At 37.0% G+C, this 17,703-nt stretch overlaps 1 protein-coding gene across 5 annotated transcripts in view; it reads left to right on the forward strand.

The window, feature by feature from the left end:
- AP3B1 (adaptor related protein complex 3 subunit beta 1) overlaps nucleotides 1-17,703 on the forward strand; it is a 166,389-nt gene that overhangs the window by 70,103 nt on the left and 78,583 nt on the right. For all 5 annotated transcript variants that reach the window (XM_032206131.1, XM_032206134.1, XM_032206133.1 and 2 more), the window contains exons 14-15: nucleotides 5,600-5,709; nucleotides 17,244-17,420. In XM_032206131.1, the coding sequence (XP_032062022.1) occupies nucleotides 5,600-5,709; nucleotides 17,244-17,420 (287 nt within the window). The remainder of the gene's footprint in view (nucleotides 1-5,599; nucleotides 5,710-17,243; nucleotides 17,421-17,703) is intronic.

The following is a 17,703-nucleotide window of genomic DNA, read 5'->3' on the forward strand; positions in this document are numbered from 1 at the left end:
TAAATATCAGAAATAGAGTTGAGACAGAAGTAGTCAAAAATAATAATGTCAGGAAAAGGAGTAGAAGCATGTTTTTTTTCATGTGCGGCGGGGACAGAGTTATCAGAATTGTACAGCGAACACAGATGAGATCTACTCTAAGCTTTGAAAAGCAGCATTGATTGCTCTTCATATCTATTGGATATATTTTTTTCTGATTATTCTAAGAAGGTCTTTATTAGGGACATTGCTTTGGTAGGGTGTAGTCCTATCAGTGTGACCCACTGATGCATTCAGAACTTTCTCTTGTTTGATTTATACTCTGGAAGTCCTCCTTCTCTCCTGCTTAACTTCATAACAGAAATTTCTGAGAGGCCTCGGTGTATAGCTTGCTAGTTTTAGTCTATGTAACTTTACTTTCATGTTGCTCTGGACCTTTTGTCCCTCTGTGCATTTCTAGTTATCCACTGTGTTTAAAATGTATTCCATTGTTGTGTTATAACACAGTTTCTGCAATGTGACTTAGGTAAATTTTTTTGTACTAAAGTTCATGAATATGACCATATTAGAAATACTGCCTTCAAAGTTTACTCGATTCCTTTTAATTCTATTAGCAATGTTCCTCTAGGTTGGTAGGCTCCTTTCAGCATGTACAAATCCACATTTTCTTCTATGTACGATAACTAAACTTCAGAATATTGAACTTATTAAATAATAATCTTCCTTTTAGTTTTCTTGCATGGGTTTTCTTTCTGCTAATAAGGAACTCATATAAGAAGAAACAGCTTTTTTTATTATAGCTTCTCAAGTTAAGATTTTCTTCAAAGTAATTCCATATGTGTTTATACACACACACAAAATACATATTCATTTGCATAAATGTGTGCATGTATATAAAGGTATGTCTCAACAAGATTAGTTGTCTTGACTGGTTCTAAGTAATTGTCTAGCAAGTACTTCTGAAGGTCCTGAAAGACATTTCATTACTTTATTTTATAAATCTAACAATAATCTTCTTGTGCTTACTATTTTGAAAGACCACAAAGGACATATTTAAGATCTTTTAAACCTGGCAACTGGCAAATTCCTTTACCATATGCACAGTGTCTTTTTCTAAAAAGTGAGTCGAATGGCATAACTTACACGGTACCTTTTCCTTAGGAAGCAGGAAATTTCTGGTAGTCACAGCGTGTTTAGCATGAAGAGCTTTGGGCATGGGAGGGGAAAAAAAACATTTGGTACATGTAGGAGAACTAAAATTCAGTTGTCATGGTTGATCCTGCTTTCTTCCAATTTTCATTCTTAAAGTGTACGAGCAAGCTGCTTGTCCTGCTGCTACTTACATGGTTGTTCCAAAACTGGAAGCAGTTCAGCTCCCTCTGTGTAGCATGAAGCCCAATTTGGTAAGTCTAGAAGGTTTTGGCATCCCAGAAAGCAGAATCAGCTCTCTCTTCCCTTCACTGTTTTATCATTTTTGGGGAATTTACTGCAGCATAGAAGAAAGGTGGGCAAATTAATTCTACCAAATCAAAACAGAATCATGAAGAATGAGCTTATGGCAAAACTGCCTTCCCATTCTGTTGGTCTTGTTCTGGAAAGGTTTCTACTGAAAAAACATGGTTTTTTAGTATGGGAGCTGAGCCAAGAATCATTCTGGAAGTTAGGTGCTGAGAGGCAGAGTGCAATTAAAGCTGCCTCTTCAGCAGTTAGTTAAGCCCACCTGGGATAACTTTCCATGGAACTCTCTAGGTGTCTCATCATAGAACTCTCTAGTTTCTGTATGGACTTCTGTGATTTAAATGTGGTTTTTGTTTTGTTTTGTTTTACCATAGCCCCCTACTTCCATGAACAGGGGAAGTTTGCTTTTAAAAATGCACTCATAAACACACCAAACTTCAAGAGCAGTTTTCCTCTTATAGAATCACTAGAATGGTTTGGATTGGAAGGGACCTCAAAGATCATCTAATTCCAACCCTCCTTCCATGAGCAGGGACACCTTCCATTAGATGAAGTTACCCAAAGCCCCAGCTAATCTGGCCTTGAACACTTGCAGGAGTTGGGCCATTCACAGCTTCTCTGGACAACCTGTTCCAGTGCCTCAGCACCCTCTGAATAAAGAATTTCTTCCTCATATCTAATCTAACTCTCTTCCCTCTTTTAATGTAAAGCCATTTCTCCTTGTCCTATCACTACACTCCTTGGCAAAGTGTACTTTTTCCCAGCCTTGTTTTTGGAAGCCATGTTGAGGTCTTAAAACTATTGTCATTCCTCATCTGCTGAAGGAAGCACAAACAGAAAAGTTATTTTGGCTCTTTGGTGTGACATTTGGCATTTTGCTAATGCATTTCCATTAGCAATTGCCTTGAAAATTTGAGCTGACTGCTAGCTTCACTAAGATGACATAAAAGTCATTTTAGATGTAAGAGACAGATGGGATTGTAAGAAGTCTGTTTTGTCTGTCTGAAGTGAATGTACTAGAGAATCGGCAGGTTTTTCTCAGGTGGCTTTCCTTTCCTGTTGAAATTTGCAATCTGTGGATAATAAACAATGTAAAAACAATTGTAGGAAGCACAGTGAAAACACCTTTATTTTTCCCTAGTAATTTATACAAATTTGAGCAGGCAAGTCCTAAAATCACTGGAACTGTTAATACTTCAGGTAACTACTACCTACATAGTAGAATTACTGTTAGAATGAAGTAATAGTAAACCAACTTTATGTATTGTGTAGTTGATGTGTATTACTGTGATTTCAGAGTTGAGTTGTCTTTATTACAAGTGTGGAAAAATAAACCAGGTGAAAACACAGATTTCAGGCAATTCTGAAAAGAAGAAATTTAAAGTTTGTTTTCGTACCTAGCTCTTAATAATTACCTTTTAACATTAGTTTGAATCATCTGCATAACCTTCTAAACAACAAGAATTAGTTACTTGTAGGGCTTGCTATGAAATTCAATCAATATATTCTTCTAAAAAATAGCAGAAGTAATTTTGCAGCTTTTAGAAATAGTGCTTATTTAAATTACAGAATGTCGATAAATTGGCCTTCAGTTCAGTGTTTTAGTTTCCACATGTATCTGTTAAGTATTGGAAAAAAATTAGGTAGAACATCAGTGATATTAAATGTAGTATTTCAGAATGCAGGTTTTGAGTGTTCACTGGTAATATGCATCTTGTTAGGTTGTTTTCCTGAGTTTCTGTTGTAATGTGGCCAACTTCTCAATTATGAGAAGGACTCTAATTCATTCCCCACAAGTTATTGTCCACTACATTGTTAGCCTTAGAAACACAACATTATTTAGTGAGATGGAATGTTGTGTAACTGGATATATTTTAGGGTTTTGAGAATTTGTCATGTTTCAGGGTCTGTGGTGTGTGACTGAATATATGTTAGGTTTCAGAGAAGTGCACATGCTCCAGGGTCTTCAGAGATTATTCTACTCAGAGTAGCCATTACCATATTGCCTAGAAATTGTTTGAAGAAAACTAACAATGAACATAACATGATTTTTACTATGACTTGTGACTTAGTATACTAAGACTTATGAAAAATTGCTGATACCTCATTTAGTTTCCTTTTGTTGGTTAAGGTTTTCCCAACCAACTTTTCCGATATATTTATTTTTTATTTTAAGAATTTGCCTTGCTTTCTATGATCTTTAGATATAAAATAATTTACACGTGATTCACAACCTTTGTATTCATTTATCCTTGTCTTATATGTACTTCTTCTTAGATAACTGTAGCAGATTTACATTTTAAAATTTTCATAATAGCCATTCGCAGTGCTAGTAATTTTCTTTCTTATGTTGTTTTCTGATTTTACTTATATGATATAAAAGCTGGTATCTTTGTGTCTTTGACTAGATGCATGTTATATACTCATTTTGGGGATTCTTCATGTGCACAAAGCAAGCCTTAGAAAGCCTCTCTTTTCTGAATTACATCAGCCTTTATTCTAACATTAAATACGTTAATTATAAATACATACTTTTGTTTTTACTTTCTTTTTTTTTGGTATCTGTACTCATGGAACCAAGTTACAGTTCTGATTCAGTTCTCTAAATTTGCTTCCACACACTGCACTAAAGTATTTCCCATGTTGACACTTCATAATGTTCACTTAAGTTCATCATGATTACTTCAATGTTGTCAACAATATTTTTAATAATGACTTCATGTCCACCTCAGTCTTTTGGGTTCGGTTTTATTTTGCTTAACCATTCCCCCTGTTAAGTTGTATCACAAAGTACTCAAGAGTGGAGGTTGTTTAACTAATTTATCTCACTCTAAAAATTCCAGGTTGTCATTTTAAAATTTTAAGAATTTTCTTATTTTAATATCTGCAGTAAGAAAGTGGACAAAATACAATTCCAGTTCAATTGGTCTGTAAGATTATGGCAAATCTTGAGGTATATATGTAGATGTGTTATGGTTTCCTCTTTGCAGTATTAACCTTGCTTCAATAAATTAGTTAGAAAAATGACTGAGATGTCATGTCAAATAAAGGATGACACAAAAGCTGCAAGCTAAAATTTAAGTTTCTCAGAGGCTTATGGCATAATGTTACATATTCGGAGCTTTAGAATAGCCTTACTCTGTTTTTTTTAGAAAGCGAACTTATTTGTAAAATAGAAATCTTTTCCCTATCCTGTACTTTTGAAACTTCATCTTTCTTGACTGTGGGATGAATGGTCCATGTATCAGTTTCACTCCTCAAAGGTAGGAATATTTCTGAGATGTTTAAGGAATGGTAGTTGTGTTTCTTCTTTGTTTTAAACATTGATACTTTAGGGAAAATAGTTACTTCCTTTCTGTAGTATAAATGAAAATGAGAATTATGTTGAACTCTTGCAGTAGCCTTTTGTTTTGGTTTCAGCTTTGGCTATGTTTGACTTTACTTCATCTTTCCTTACAGGATGAGTTTACTCTTGCATAGAGGCTTACCTCTGCACCAGTGGTTTTTTTTTCAGCTTCAAAAATTGCACATTTCATACAAGTTGATCAGGCTGTGAATGTTACTTGCTACAGTAGTTAAGCAGACCAATGCATGACTTTGACATAAATCTTACAACAGCTTGCCTATTTAGAAGCTTCATTTGAATGTACTAGAGATTAGGTTGCAGATCTGAGAGAGACTGTTTGGAAGGTGGAAAAGTGCAACAGAAATGTTTAGGTGTTTCTCTTGTTTAAGAATGAGCTGTCACTTTTAACATTGTATATTTCTTTGAACTGTTTGTATTTTTAATGCAGATACCAAATTACTTATGAATATACATAATTTCAATGAAAAGCAGATGTTTTTCATGCTGTTCCTCAGTTTGAAAAGGAGAAATACAAACAGCTTTACTAAAAGGCAATTTAAAAAAAAGGATGTGGTAGGATGCTATTTTTACATTTAGAACATTGCTTTGTCCTTTTTGCTGCTTATAACTTGCATCTAGAAGCTGAACTTCATATTACTTAGTAAAGTGGTTTACATCTTTGTTACAAAGCAAATAGAATTCACTTCTGCAAAACATATTTTGAAAGCTGATAACATCTTTGGCAATTAATTATTTATGACTTTTTCTTCTGCATAAATGCTTTTTAAAAGTAATAATTTGCTTTGTCTTAAACAGAAACTGTGGTTGCTGAAAGTGTTGTTGTCATTAAGAAACTGCTACAAACCCAGCCAGCACACCATGGTGAAATTATTAAGCATATGGCCAAGCTCTTGGATAACATTACAGTGAGTATTTTTGCACATTGCCTTGTTGAGTAATATTTTTCTTGTAGAGCAATAAAAATCACACAGTCTCCTTTGAATCTGAACCAAGGAAGGAAATAAATGTATTAGAGAAGTAGAACAATTTTTAAAATGTTTTACTTTTCATAAAATACAATTTTTTTCTCATTTTAAGAGGAAATAGAAGTTATCATGTGGATCAATTTATGCCTGAAGTTTGGGAGGCTACTTTTTAAGAAATACTTGAAATATTTAGTATTGCTAGTACTGTTATGACAAAATGAAATGTATTTAGACTTCAGAGCATGGAGTGGGTAAACTGAAATGAAAATAAGGGCAAGGGAGAACTGAACTTGAGGATTCTCAAACTATTCTCTTAATGATGTGTGGTGGAGTTTAAAAATCTCTGTATTATAAATTGTTTTTGGTACCTCTGTTTGTGGTTTAAACTGGTAGGCAGCTAAGCACCACACAGCTGTTTACACATATGCTCACCCTCATGCATCCCCTACCACAGTGGGATGAGGGAGAGAATTAGAAAAAAAAATTAAAAAAGTGCAAGAACCAAAGAGGTGGTTATCGCAGACAGGAGTACAGACCGGGAGAAGAACTCATTGAGAGCAGCCCTGTGGAGAGAGACTTGGGGGTCCTGGTGGATGAAAGGCTCAACATGAGCCAGCTATGTGCATTTGCACCCAAAAGGCCAGCTGTGTGCTGGGCTGCATCAGCAGAGGACTGGCCAGCAAGTTGAGAGAGGTGATTATCCCCCTCTGCTCTGCCCTTGTGCGTCTCCATCTGGAGTGCTACATCCAGGTTTGGAAACTCCTGCATGAGAACAATGTAGACATGTTAGACCAAGTCCAGAGGAGGGCTACAAAGATGATCAGAGGGCTGGAGCACCTCTCCTATGATGAAAGGCTGAGAGAGCTGGAGATGCTCAGCTTAGAGAAGAAGAGGCTCCAGGGAGACCTCATTGCAGCCTTTCGGTACTTAAAGGAGTCTTATAAAAAGGATGGAGAAGCATAGTTTGGAAGAGAAGGATGGCTTGGGTAGATACTAATAGGACAAGGCGTAATGGTCTTAAGCTAAAAGAGGATAGATTTGGACAACACATTAGGAGGAAATTCTTCACTGTAAGGGTAGTGAGACACTGGGAGAGGTTGCCCAGAAAAGTTGTGGATGCCCCATCCCTGGAGGTGTTCAGGGCCAGTCTGGATGGGGCCTTGGCCAACCTGATCTAGTAGTGCTGGGTTGGCATCCCTGCTTATGGCAGGGGGATTGGAGTTAGGTGATCATTAACATCCCTTCCAATCCAAGCCATTCTGTGATGCTAAGTGATGTGGAATACACTTACTCACCACCAGCAAACTGATGTCCAGCCAGTCCCTGAGCAATTGCAGCCCCCTGGCCAATTCACCCTGGTTTTATGGGAGCATAACATTATCTGGTATGGGATTTCTGTTTGGCCAATTTGGGTCAGCCGTGCTTGTTGTGTCCTGTCCTAGCTTCTTGTGCACCCCCAGCCTCCTCTCTGGCAGCGCAGCATGAGAAGTAGTGGAGTCCTTGACTCAGGAACAACTAAAACATTGTTTTTTGTGTGTTAGCAGCACTTTTTTCATCACAAATTCAAAGCACAGCACCATAACAGCTACTAGGAAGAAACTTAGCTCTATCCCAGCTGAAACCAGGATGATATCAATTATTCTATACCTCTTACACCTTGATCAGGTCCCACACTTTCCAATACATTTCCATTGATTACCATCAATCTCCTGCCATTTCATATATGCACAAGTATCATTCCATTTGTCCGTGGGCCATCCTTCTAAAATGTCCATTGAGTTAATTTAGTCCATGACTTTGTGTTCCATCTGTCACAATAGTCCTTCAGGGCAGGAGAGATGGTATGTGTTACTGGATTGATGCATGCTGAAGCCAGCTCTCGTTCCATCACCACTGTGCTTGGCAGTTCAATCATTGCTGTACTTGCCCATCTCCATTAAGATTCATTCTCCATCAATTTGTGTGGTTCTTACTATAATACTGTTGACGTGACACATAGTAGCCATAGTAGCAATGACCCCCTGCAGCCCCCTCGGTCAGCACAGCAGGAGGGCAGGAGGTACTCCAGGCATGCAGCAGCAGTTCCCCTGTGGAGCTGCAGCCCGTGGAGAGGAGCCCACGCAGGAGCAGGGGATCTGGGGGGAGCTGCTGCCCACCCATGGGGGACCCATGCTGGAGCAGTTTGCTCCTGGGGGATGGATGGACCCTGTGGGATGGAGCCGTGTGGGAGCAGTGCTTGAAGAGCTGCTGCCTGTGGGCAGCCCCCACAGGCTCAGTTCGGGAAAGATGGCATCCCGTGGGAGGGACCCACGGGGAGCAAGGGCAGAGAAGGACCGTGAAGGAGCAGCAGAGACAAAGCATCAGACTGACTGCAGCCCGCATTCCCCGTTCCCCTGGGCTGCTTGAGGGAAGAAGGTAGAAGATGGGGGGAAGGTGATTATAGTTTTCTTTGAGCTTCTCAGTGTTCCAGCCTGTTAGTATAGGTAATAAATATATAAATCTTCCTATGCTGAGTCTCTTTTGCCCATGCCTATAATTGTTGAGTGATCTCTCAGTCTTTATCTCGACCTCTAAGTCCTTTTCAGCCCTTTCCATTTGAGGAGAGGAGTGAGAAAGGACTTGTGGTGGAGTTCAGCTGCTTAGCTGGTAAAACCACCACAGCATTGTGCCCCAATGGTAGCCGAAATTGATCTCTCAATAATTATTTTTCTGTAGATGCTATAAATAAGACAGTTCAGTTTCCTAGAATTACATGTTTATTGATCACAGAATCACAGAATTGTAGGGGTTGGAAGGGACCTCAAGACATCACAGGGTTCAACCCCCCTGTCAAAGCAGGTTCCCTAGAGCAGGCTGCCCAGGTAGGCATCCAGGTGGGCCTTCATTAACTCCGGAGAAGGAGACTCCACAACCTCCCTGGGCAGCCTGTCCCAGTGCTCCGTCACCCTCGCCATGAAGAAGTTCTTTCTCATGTTGGTGCAGAACCTCCTGTGATCCATTTTTTGACAATTGCCCCTTGTCCTATCCTCAGATAATGATTGAGCAGTAAATAGTTTCTAAATCAGTGAATCTTCTATTTTCCATAGTAATAAATGTGGGAATGTTTGGAATGTTAAAAGAAAAAGGGCATAGTCTTCTCAGTCCATTCTTTCAGAACATGCTGACCAGAACCTAAAGTGTCCCTGCAAGAAAACTGGAAAGGGACTTTTTACAAGGGCATGTAGTGATAAGACAATGGGTGGTGACTTTAGACTGAAAGAGACTAGATTTAAATTAGATATAAGGAAAAAAATCTTTGCTGTGAGGGTGGTGAGGCACCGAAATGGGCTGTCCTGAGAATGTGGTGCCCCATCCCTGGAAGTGTTCAAGGCGAGGTTGTATGGAGCTTTGGACAGCCTGGTCTAGCAGAAGGTGTCCCTCCCCACCCAAGGCAGGGTTGAAACCAGATGATCCTTAAGGGTCCCTTCCAACCCAAACCATTCTGTGATTAAACAAATAAATCTTCTGCAACTGAAATGTGTTTCGGAACTGTTAGTCAAACTTCATAGTTTATGTAGAGGCGATATAATTGTACTATAACTGTTCATATCCAGAATTTAAAGAGGCTGAGATATTGCTGCTAATTATATATCAAATAAGTATTACTTATTTTATAACAATCACCCATGTTTTCAGAAAATATGAGCAATAATTTGATTAATAATTATAGTCTTGTAAGTAATTATAGGATAATCTTACCATATGCATTTTCTGGCACTTCTCCAAATGGAGTTGTCATCTTACTAACACGTTTATTATACAAGAAAAAATAAGTATTTCATAAATATCCTATTTAACATTTGTAAATTTTGGTAGCTAATATTTTTTTTTTTTTAAATTAATACCTTAGTGGAAGTATTTCATATTATAAATACAGATAACTTTTTTGAAAATAACATTTTTTTACGTTGGATAAAGGGAAAAATAAGACATGCAGTACTTGAACCACTGTAAGATACTAGCATTCTACAGTAATGAGGCTGTACAGAGTAACAGAAGATGGTGGTATTGGAGAGCAGTCTCTGGAAAAGAATGGTAATAGAAATAAACCAAAAATCAAAATCTGAATCTGAACCCTGCCTCTTGTTCAAGAAAGCAGTTGTGATAGAGATGCTGTAGGCTTTCCAGGATGGTTGTTTAATTCTTGTTTGACAACTTTCACTGTAGTTTTTGAATAACAGCTGCCTGAAATTTATCTTCCTCAGATTTTTTAGAAATTTGGATTAAAGAAAAAAATTGGAAGAAACTCTTGTTTACAATGAATAGCTTTCCCAATGCTGTATCATTATCCTGAAATAACTTGCATTTTTGAAAATGTTTGAAAATTGCTTCAGACACTTCTGAAAGGGGTAAAGATTTTTATTCATGTTTAGAAAACAATACTTTATAACTGCTGGGGATGTGAGTTTAAAATTTCATTATCTAATAAAACATTACTGAAATTTCCTAGGTTTGCCCATGTAATTTAAATAATTATCTCACTGTAGGCAAGAATGATTGTAAGTTAGCAACATAGTTGCCTCAGTTTTTGTCCACTATAGGATATAAAGACACAAATAAATTATTCCTGACACTTAACAACATAAACGCGGAATACACATACGTACACACACAAACACATACGCTTTTGTTGAGGTGTGTTTTACACAGATGTTTATTCTCATAGAATCATAGAATATCCCAAAGTAGCCATAAGGATCATTAAGTCCAACTCCTGGCTCCATGCAAGACCACACAAAAATCAGACCATGTGTCTGAGAACGTTGTCCAAACACCTCTTGATCTCCATCAGGCTTGGTGTCATGACCACTGCCCTGGGGAGCCTGTCCCAGTGCCTGACCACCCTCTGGGTGCAGAACCTTTCCCTAACACCCAGCCTGACCCTCCCCTGTCCCAGCTCCATGCCGTTCCCTCGGGTCCTGTCGCTGTCCCCAGAGAGCAGAGCTCAGCGCCTGCCCCTCCGCTGCCCTTGTGAGGGAGCTGCAGGCTGCCATGAGGCCTCCCCTCAGCCTGCTCTGCTCGGGGCTGAGCAAATCAAGGGACCTCAGCCTCTCCTCATACATTTTGTCCTCTAGACCCTTCACCATCTTTGTAGCCCTCCTTTGGAGGCTCTTGATTAGTTTTATGTCCATCTTCTCTTGTGGCTCCCAAAACTGCATAGAGTTCTCAAGGTGAGGCCATACCAGCGCAGGACGATCACGTCCATTGACTGACTGGCTAGCAATGTCATTCATGGTTCATCTCAGGGTCTGACTGTCCCTTTTGGCTGCCAGGGCATACTTTTGGATCATGTTCATCTTACTGTCGATCAGAACCCCCAGATACTTTTCTGTGGAGCTACTCTCCAGCCTCTCATCCTCCAGCCTGTACGTATAGTCAGGGTTGCCTCATCCCAGGTGCAGGCTCTGGAACTTGCTCTTGCTGAGTTTTATGTGGTTATTGCCCAGTCCTAGCTTTTCTACAGCTCTCTGTTTTTACTGACCTCTTCTGTTAGGGAAATTTTTCTGTGCTCATTTTTCAATTTGGATTTAAATTTAAGAGACCTACCTTATTTTCTATGCAAAAGCATACCACTGTCTTGAAAGGACTCTTGCATTTAGACAAAGGAGAAACAACCGAATATGATATTGAGTGAGCTTGAAAGTAGCTGGGGGGCAGGGGAGTGCAAGCAAATAAATTATTTGGTGCTTCGTAGAATTGAATTTAATTTAATAGTATGTAAAACAGCAGAAAGAATGAACAGAACAATATCCAGTTAAAAAAAAGCATGTAAGGTAAAAATGAACCTTTTGATTGTTTTGCCATGTTTTAGTTTAGGTAAATGTTGAACACTTCACCACTAAAATAAAATCGGTGGGAACTGGATGGAATGACATTTTGCATTGGTGCCTGAATTTGTTGCCCTGATGTGGTTATAAGCTTCACTTGTATTAAGCTGAAATTATAATTGTCAATGATGAGGTGCCTAAAAATCTTCCATAGCAATGTTTCTTTCAGGTCATCTGATCTGAAACTTACTCATTCATACGGAAGATCTTCAGAAGCCATTTAGAAAGTAACACGATGTATAGTAAGCTAAATATTATATGACCAACTATAATAAATGTTAGAAAGTTCAATTAAAAAATACAGAGCTCTTGTAGATCATTCACTCTTTTTATAATAAAACTTTAAGTATATTTCAGTTTGCCCTTTAACTAATGTTTCTTATATATCTAAAAAGAGTGCTTATTTTTCTCCCTTTGTTTTTGTATGTTCTCATTTATATGTTAAACTTTCACCTCAGGTGTGCCTAAGCAAAGATCTATGAGATCTATCTTCTGTGTGGTATTTGTTGTGTACCCAGATCTGTACACAGAACAGCTCAGTCTAGCTATATTCCAGGTTCTTTCCTCCACACTTCAAAAGCTGAAGGTCTGTTTTGTGCTTTTGTGTGTGTGTTGGTTTGTACTTTTTTTAAGATATTAAGAGAATAATTGGATCTCTGTATCATTATTTTTTTAAAGATCAGGAAGAAGTTACCATTTGGCTTTTAATCTGCTAGTGTGTTGTGATACTGACTGAATCTGAAAGTCCTCTTAACAGAGTAGCCTTATATTCAGCACTGGCCAATAATTGCTGCTTTAGGGATAAGAACTAAAATACAAGAGCAAGTTGATCATGATGTTCCTCCAACATACCTTCTCAGCCTCTTACTGGAGGCTTAAGATTGCTATCTGCATCATTATGTTCAGTAATCCAAAAATTGTACTCTAAATAACCTTCCACTCTTGTGAGAGGTTATTGTATCTCTTCTAAAACCTTTCCCTCTTCTCTTTGTCTTTCCTGATACTTGTGTGTTTTTTGAAATGGGGACACCAGAACTTGCACACAGTAGTCAGAATATGAAGAAATTTTAAGTGGTGGCATAATGTTGGGGTTTTTTTTTGATCTTTTTGATCTTACTTTTCCTATGGTTTGTCTTCCTTTTGACTTCTGTTGAACACTGAGTTAATATTTCCAAAGAATTGTGGTTTATGATCCCAAGATATTCTTCACTAGAAAGCATTTGGATTCTGTGAGTATGTTTAGATTTTTTTTTTCTGAAGTTCTGTTGATGATCTTTCAAGGCCATCTGCGTCACCTCTGATAATTTAAAAATATTACTTAATTAGTCACCTGCAACTCTTCAGGCATGGTTTTAGTTTGGATTGCTTTGAATAATTTTGTGTCAGCAGACTTTGTCGCCTTACTAGGTAACTCCTCAGTTACTCACAGCTCTGTTGAGCTGCATGTTTTCTCCTACAGGTCCCTGAGGGACATTTAATGATTTTAACTTTTATTTGCAACTGTTTTTCTGTCTTTTACATTTCTTATGGCCTTTTTAATTCATGAGAGTACCTTTCCACCTGGTAAAGGATGGAGTTTTTACAAAGATGCTGATGAGGAGCTTTTTCAAAAGCTTCTAGAATATTTTCTCATTATATAATCATATCTATTTTTTTAGAAAATGTCTTTCTTTTGAAACATCTATAGTCCAGAATTTGTCTAAGCGCAAATACTAGCAGTTTTAATCTGAATTAAGTTACAAGTGAATTGGCTAGACTAGGTTAATTAAATTGGGTTAACACCTGAGACTTTCTTTTTGTACCTTTTCTTTATGTTGACAGTTTGACGTTATCACATCAAAATCCCCTTTCCATTTCTGATTCCAAATAAACTTTTAAAAATTACAATTTCAGGATGCAGAAAATCAGACCTAATTTGCAATTTATTTGAATATCTACTTGTTTTGTGACAAATGTAGATAACCAAAATGGTTCATTTTAAGTTGTTCTTCAGCCTGGTATTTTGTGTACTAAGGTTAGAGCTGAATAACAATAACTTTTGAATTGTGCTGCTTAGAATGATCTGTTAAATCTTTATAGATGTTTCTCTCTAACTGCTGTAAGTAACCAGAATCTTAATTTGAAGGAAGAGAGTATGCCTGTTTTTTTGTTTGTTTTGTTTTGTTTTTGTTTTTGTTTTGTCATTGTTATTATTTCCCAATATTTATTTATTTTCCTCCAGACAAGTAATGGGTTAAAATGGCTGTAGAAACTGCTTTCTGGTACCAAGGCTTGAGAAGTGCACTTAACCACTTGCTCAGGGCACATAGAATAAAACATAAGGCAAAGTAATTTACAATCCTGTTTGCTTTTGAGGACAATGCAGAGCAGGGCAGAATAATGGAAGTATTATTTCCAGCATTTTTGTCGATTCAAGGTCCCTACTCATGCTATACTGGAAAAGGCAATGAAGGTCTAGAAGTGGCTTCATTTCTTGTTTGCTGTTTTGAACACTTCGGAAACAATGGCTGCAAGATCATGCACTTGATATTACATTGTTGAGTACTGGAAGACTTAAACAGGGAAAAAAAGTCCGAAAATATTGTGTGATTTTGACCTCAAATGAATCCAGTGACACTGAAACATTGGGTTCATCAGTTCCTCATATACTTTTCATTAAAATGGCTTCCACTTAGAGTTTGATTCAAAAAAATCACTAATTGATATTGATTCTTATTGCACAAAATTGTGTTGAATATATAATATATTTATCTAGTAAGCTAACCACCTGATTAAAAGGCAGACTCTCATGAGATACATTATCTGTTTTTCATTGTCACTGTTTTTCAAACTAAGCTTTGTTTGCTTTGCTTATTTAACATTCTAAAATTATTTTTGCAAGATTTACATTTTGCAAACTGGTTTAATAGAGGGAAAAATTATGAGAATATAGCAGTGTGCATTTTTAGTGCTTTTAAAGTGTGGTCCTGGATTTGACCGGGAAAAGTATAATTCTAATGTTTGTCTTTCATAATATGTACTATTTTTGAAATTAGTCTGCTTTAAGAGGTATTTTTGCTTTATGAAAAGACAGTAATAGAAGAAGGGATGTTTCTAACAGGCTGCTGCCCAAAATGGGGTAGTTGGTGTTCTCTTGTTGAATTCTAATTTTTTAACAAGTCTATAATGAAATATTTAAGAAAAATAAATCTAGCATAACTGAAATCTGAAGTTGCCCATATATTCTTATTTAGAAGTATCTATCTGTACAGCAGGCAACTTGAACTGCTCCAATACTGGAAAATTTAATGTACCACTCAATTACTATTCTTTAGCCCAATTTAAAATAATAGATTGGGAGTGAGGTCTTAATGCAGTGTAACCTTTGGAACATTAGAAATAACCTCTTTCCCTTCTGAAATCAGTGTACAGTAATGACATCAGTCTTACTGTATTACAAGGAACATTTTCTAAGTACATTTGAAGTTTTTATATTTAGCAATTGTTCAGCAGCTTGTTCCCCTCTCCCATACCAAAGGTCCCAAGACCATTTAAATTTTTTATCAATTCACAAAAAAGTTTTATCTTCATCTCATTCAATATTTATTTATATTTACGTATCTTACATCACTGTGTTACAGCACTCTCAATACAATATTTTGCCAATTATGAAGTCTCTTCCTCAAATGTCTCTTCCTCCTTTTCAGAGGGATTTGTTGTTGTTGTTGGACTCTTCTGTTACCACTTTCCATGATATGGTTGATTTTTCTTTCAGTAGAAGCAATCCTTTGTTTATATTTTTGTTATCTCTGTATTTTGCAGCAATGTGCAATATAAAGTCAGGTACTTTGAGGCTGATGTTATTCAAAGAAGTTTCCGAGGTTTCTGGAGCAGTACAACATGGTTAATCATTACAATTTCTTGTGGATATAATCAGTACTTCTTCAATATGGTTTAGTGAGACATTTATTAGGGACTGTGGACCATAGTGTGGAAAATACTATCCTGAACCTTGGTTGTAGTTTGCAAGGTTGCAAATTGACTTGCATTTATTGTCTTTTATGACTGTAACTGAAAAAGTAGTACTGCCATGCTTAAATGCTTAATTAAATGCAATGCTTAAAGAGTAGGATTCTCAGCAGTTGTTTCCCATTGTAGTTCAGACATATATACATGCAATATAAATTATGGACAAATGCTGAAAAAGTAACTAAAACATAAATATAAGATAGTAAGAACTAGTGTTATGAGAATCTCAGTGATGAGATTCATGGGGGAAGATAAGCTCGAGAAATTCACCTAACACAGAGCTTGCAGTGATTTGAACGTAACCTTATTTAAAAAGATCTGTATATGGTGTAGGCAGTAATTGAAGATGTTAGTGCATGTTTTTACTTAGAAAAAAATGCTAAAAAAAGTTAGCTGAAATTGCAATTACAGTTGGAAGCTTTCCCCTAATTATTTTTTTTTTTTCCTGAACTACAGTCAGTCATTTTACAGGATAGAACAGTTAACGTTTTTTCAACATGTGATGAACAAGAATCTATGTAGAACTGGCATTGCATCTGCAAACTATGGTGTTCAAAGACATGTTTATCCCTAAATGAATTTTCTCATCACATGCTTTTTCCATTCCACTCCAGGAAGGAAAATAATGTTATCAGGCGATATATAGTACAAATGCAATTTTTTATTTGATCACCAGGTAATACAGGATAACCCACATTTGAAAATCGTGTGTATATTACTACATGTAACTCTTGACTGCTTATAGCTTAACTTTGCATGAAGTGTGATCTTCAGCTTCATTCTGTGTTGTTCCATTCTGCTTTCCCTCCATCTGTGACACTACTGTGCTTTTTAAGTCAGCACCATCTGCACTGGGAGTTCATCCAACAACTGCTCCTTCCAGTTATTTCAGAGAAATGCAGTCAAGTAGCTCCAAAAAAAATAAGACCTATACGAAGTTTCTTATCAGAATATTTTCACTTAAGGAGTTAGATCCTATTCCAAAAAGGAGAAAACTGATTTTGAACTCTGGTCTACAGAATTCAATGTGCCTTGCACATTTGCAAAAATAGGGAACTTAGTGTCATAAAATTTTAAACAACAATGAAGAAAAGATAATAATGGTCTTAAATTCCTATGCTTTTAAAGTTGATGGGCAGGAGTTGAGAAAGCTGTGTTGTTGGAAACTGTGTAGTTGGAAACTACATGTATGAATATAGTCACAAAAAGCACTGTTGTTTCAGCGTGGTGGTCAACGTAATCTCATGGCAAACATGCCCAACTGAACATCAAACACTTGGATTTTCTTCTGGCTACTGCCTTGTACTGTGAACATGAAGATATCACTTCTGTATTTCTGTTTGCATTCCTGCTCTTTTTGCCTTCTCAACTTGTAATGTGTGTTTTTTTGGAATGATATGGGAAGATAAACATCTTTCATGTGTATGTACACTCAATCTACCGTAATGGGTGTGCTGAACAGGATTTAATTTGGGTCTGTATTTCTTTCACAGCAATTGTGTTTAAGTAGTATTTTGTTTAACTTCCTACTGACCACTGTGCAAGTAAACACATATTCTTTGTGAATATGTTAACTTAGAGTGTGTTATGTTTTCTCAGGTTCCAGTAGCAAGAGCCAGCATATTGTGGCTCATTGGGGAGTACTGTGAACGGGTTCCAAAGATCGCACCTGATGTTTTGAGAAAGACAGCCAAGAGCTTCACTAATGAAGATGACCTTGTAAAGTTGCAGATCTTAAGTTTGGGAGCAAAACTCTATTTAACAAACTCAAAGCAGGTAAGGCTTAAATACACAAGAGTATATATTTAAAGTCACAGTGGTTTTTGTGCAGTCTATATAGACCAGTGGTAACTTCTTTTATATAAATAACTAAAACTAGTCTACGGTATTCTATGAAGAAAAACTGAACATCAGGTTTTCAGAAGTCTAGCGGCCCAAATCTAAGACAGGAGTCCTTGAGTATGTTCTGTATTGTAAATATGAATATATTGATGAGATCACTCTTTTTTTTTTTTTTGCCCCTCTTCTTTTTGAGGTTTGTAGATTTTTATTTTATTTT

This window comes from Aythya fuligula, chromosome Z, assembly GCF_009819795.1.
Source record: "Aythya fuligula isolate bAytFul2 chromosome Z, bAytFul2.pri, whole genome shotgun sequence".
NCBI lineage: Eukaryota > Metazoa > Chordata > Aves > Anseriformes > Anatidae > Aythya > Aythya fuligula.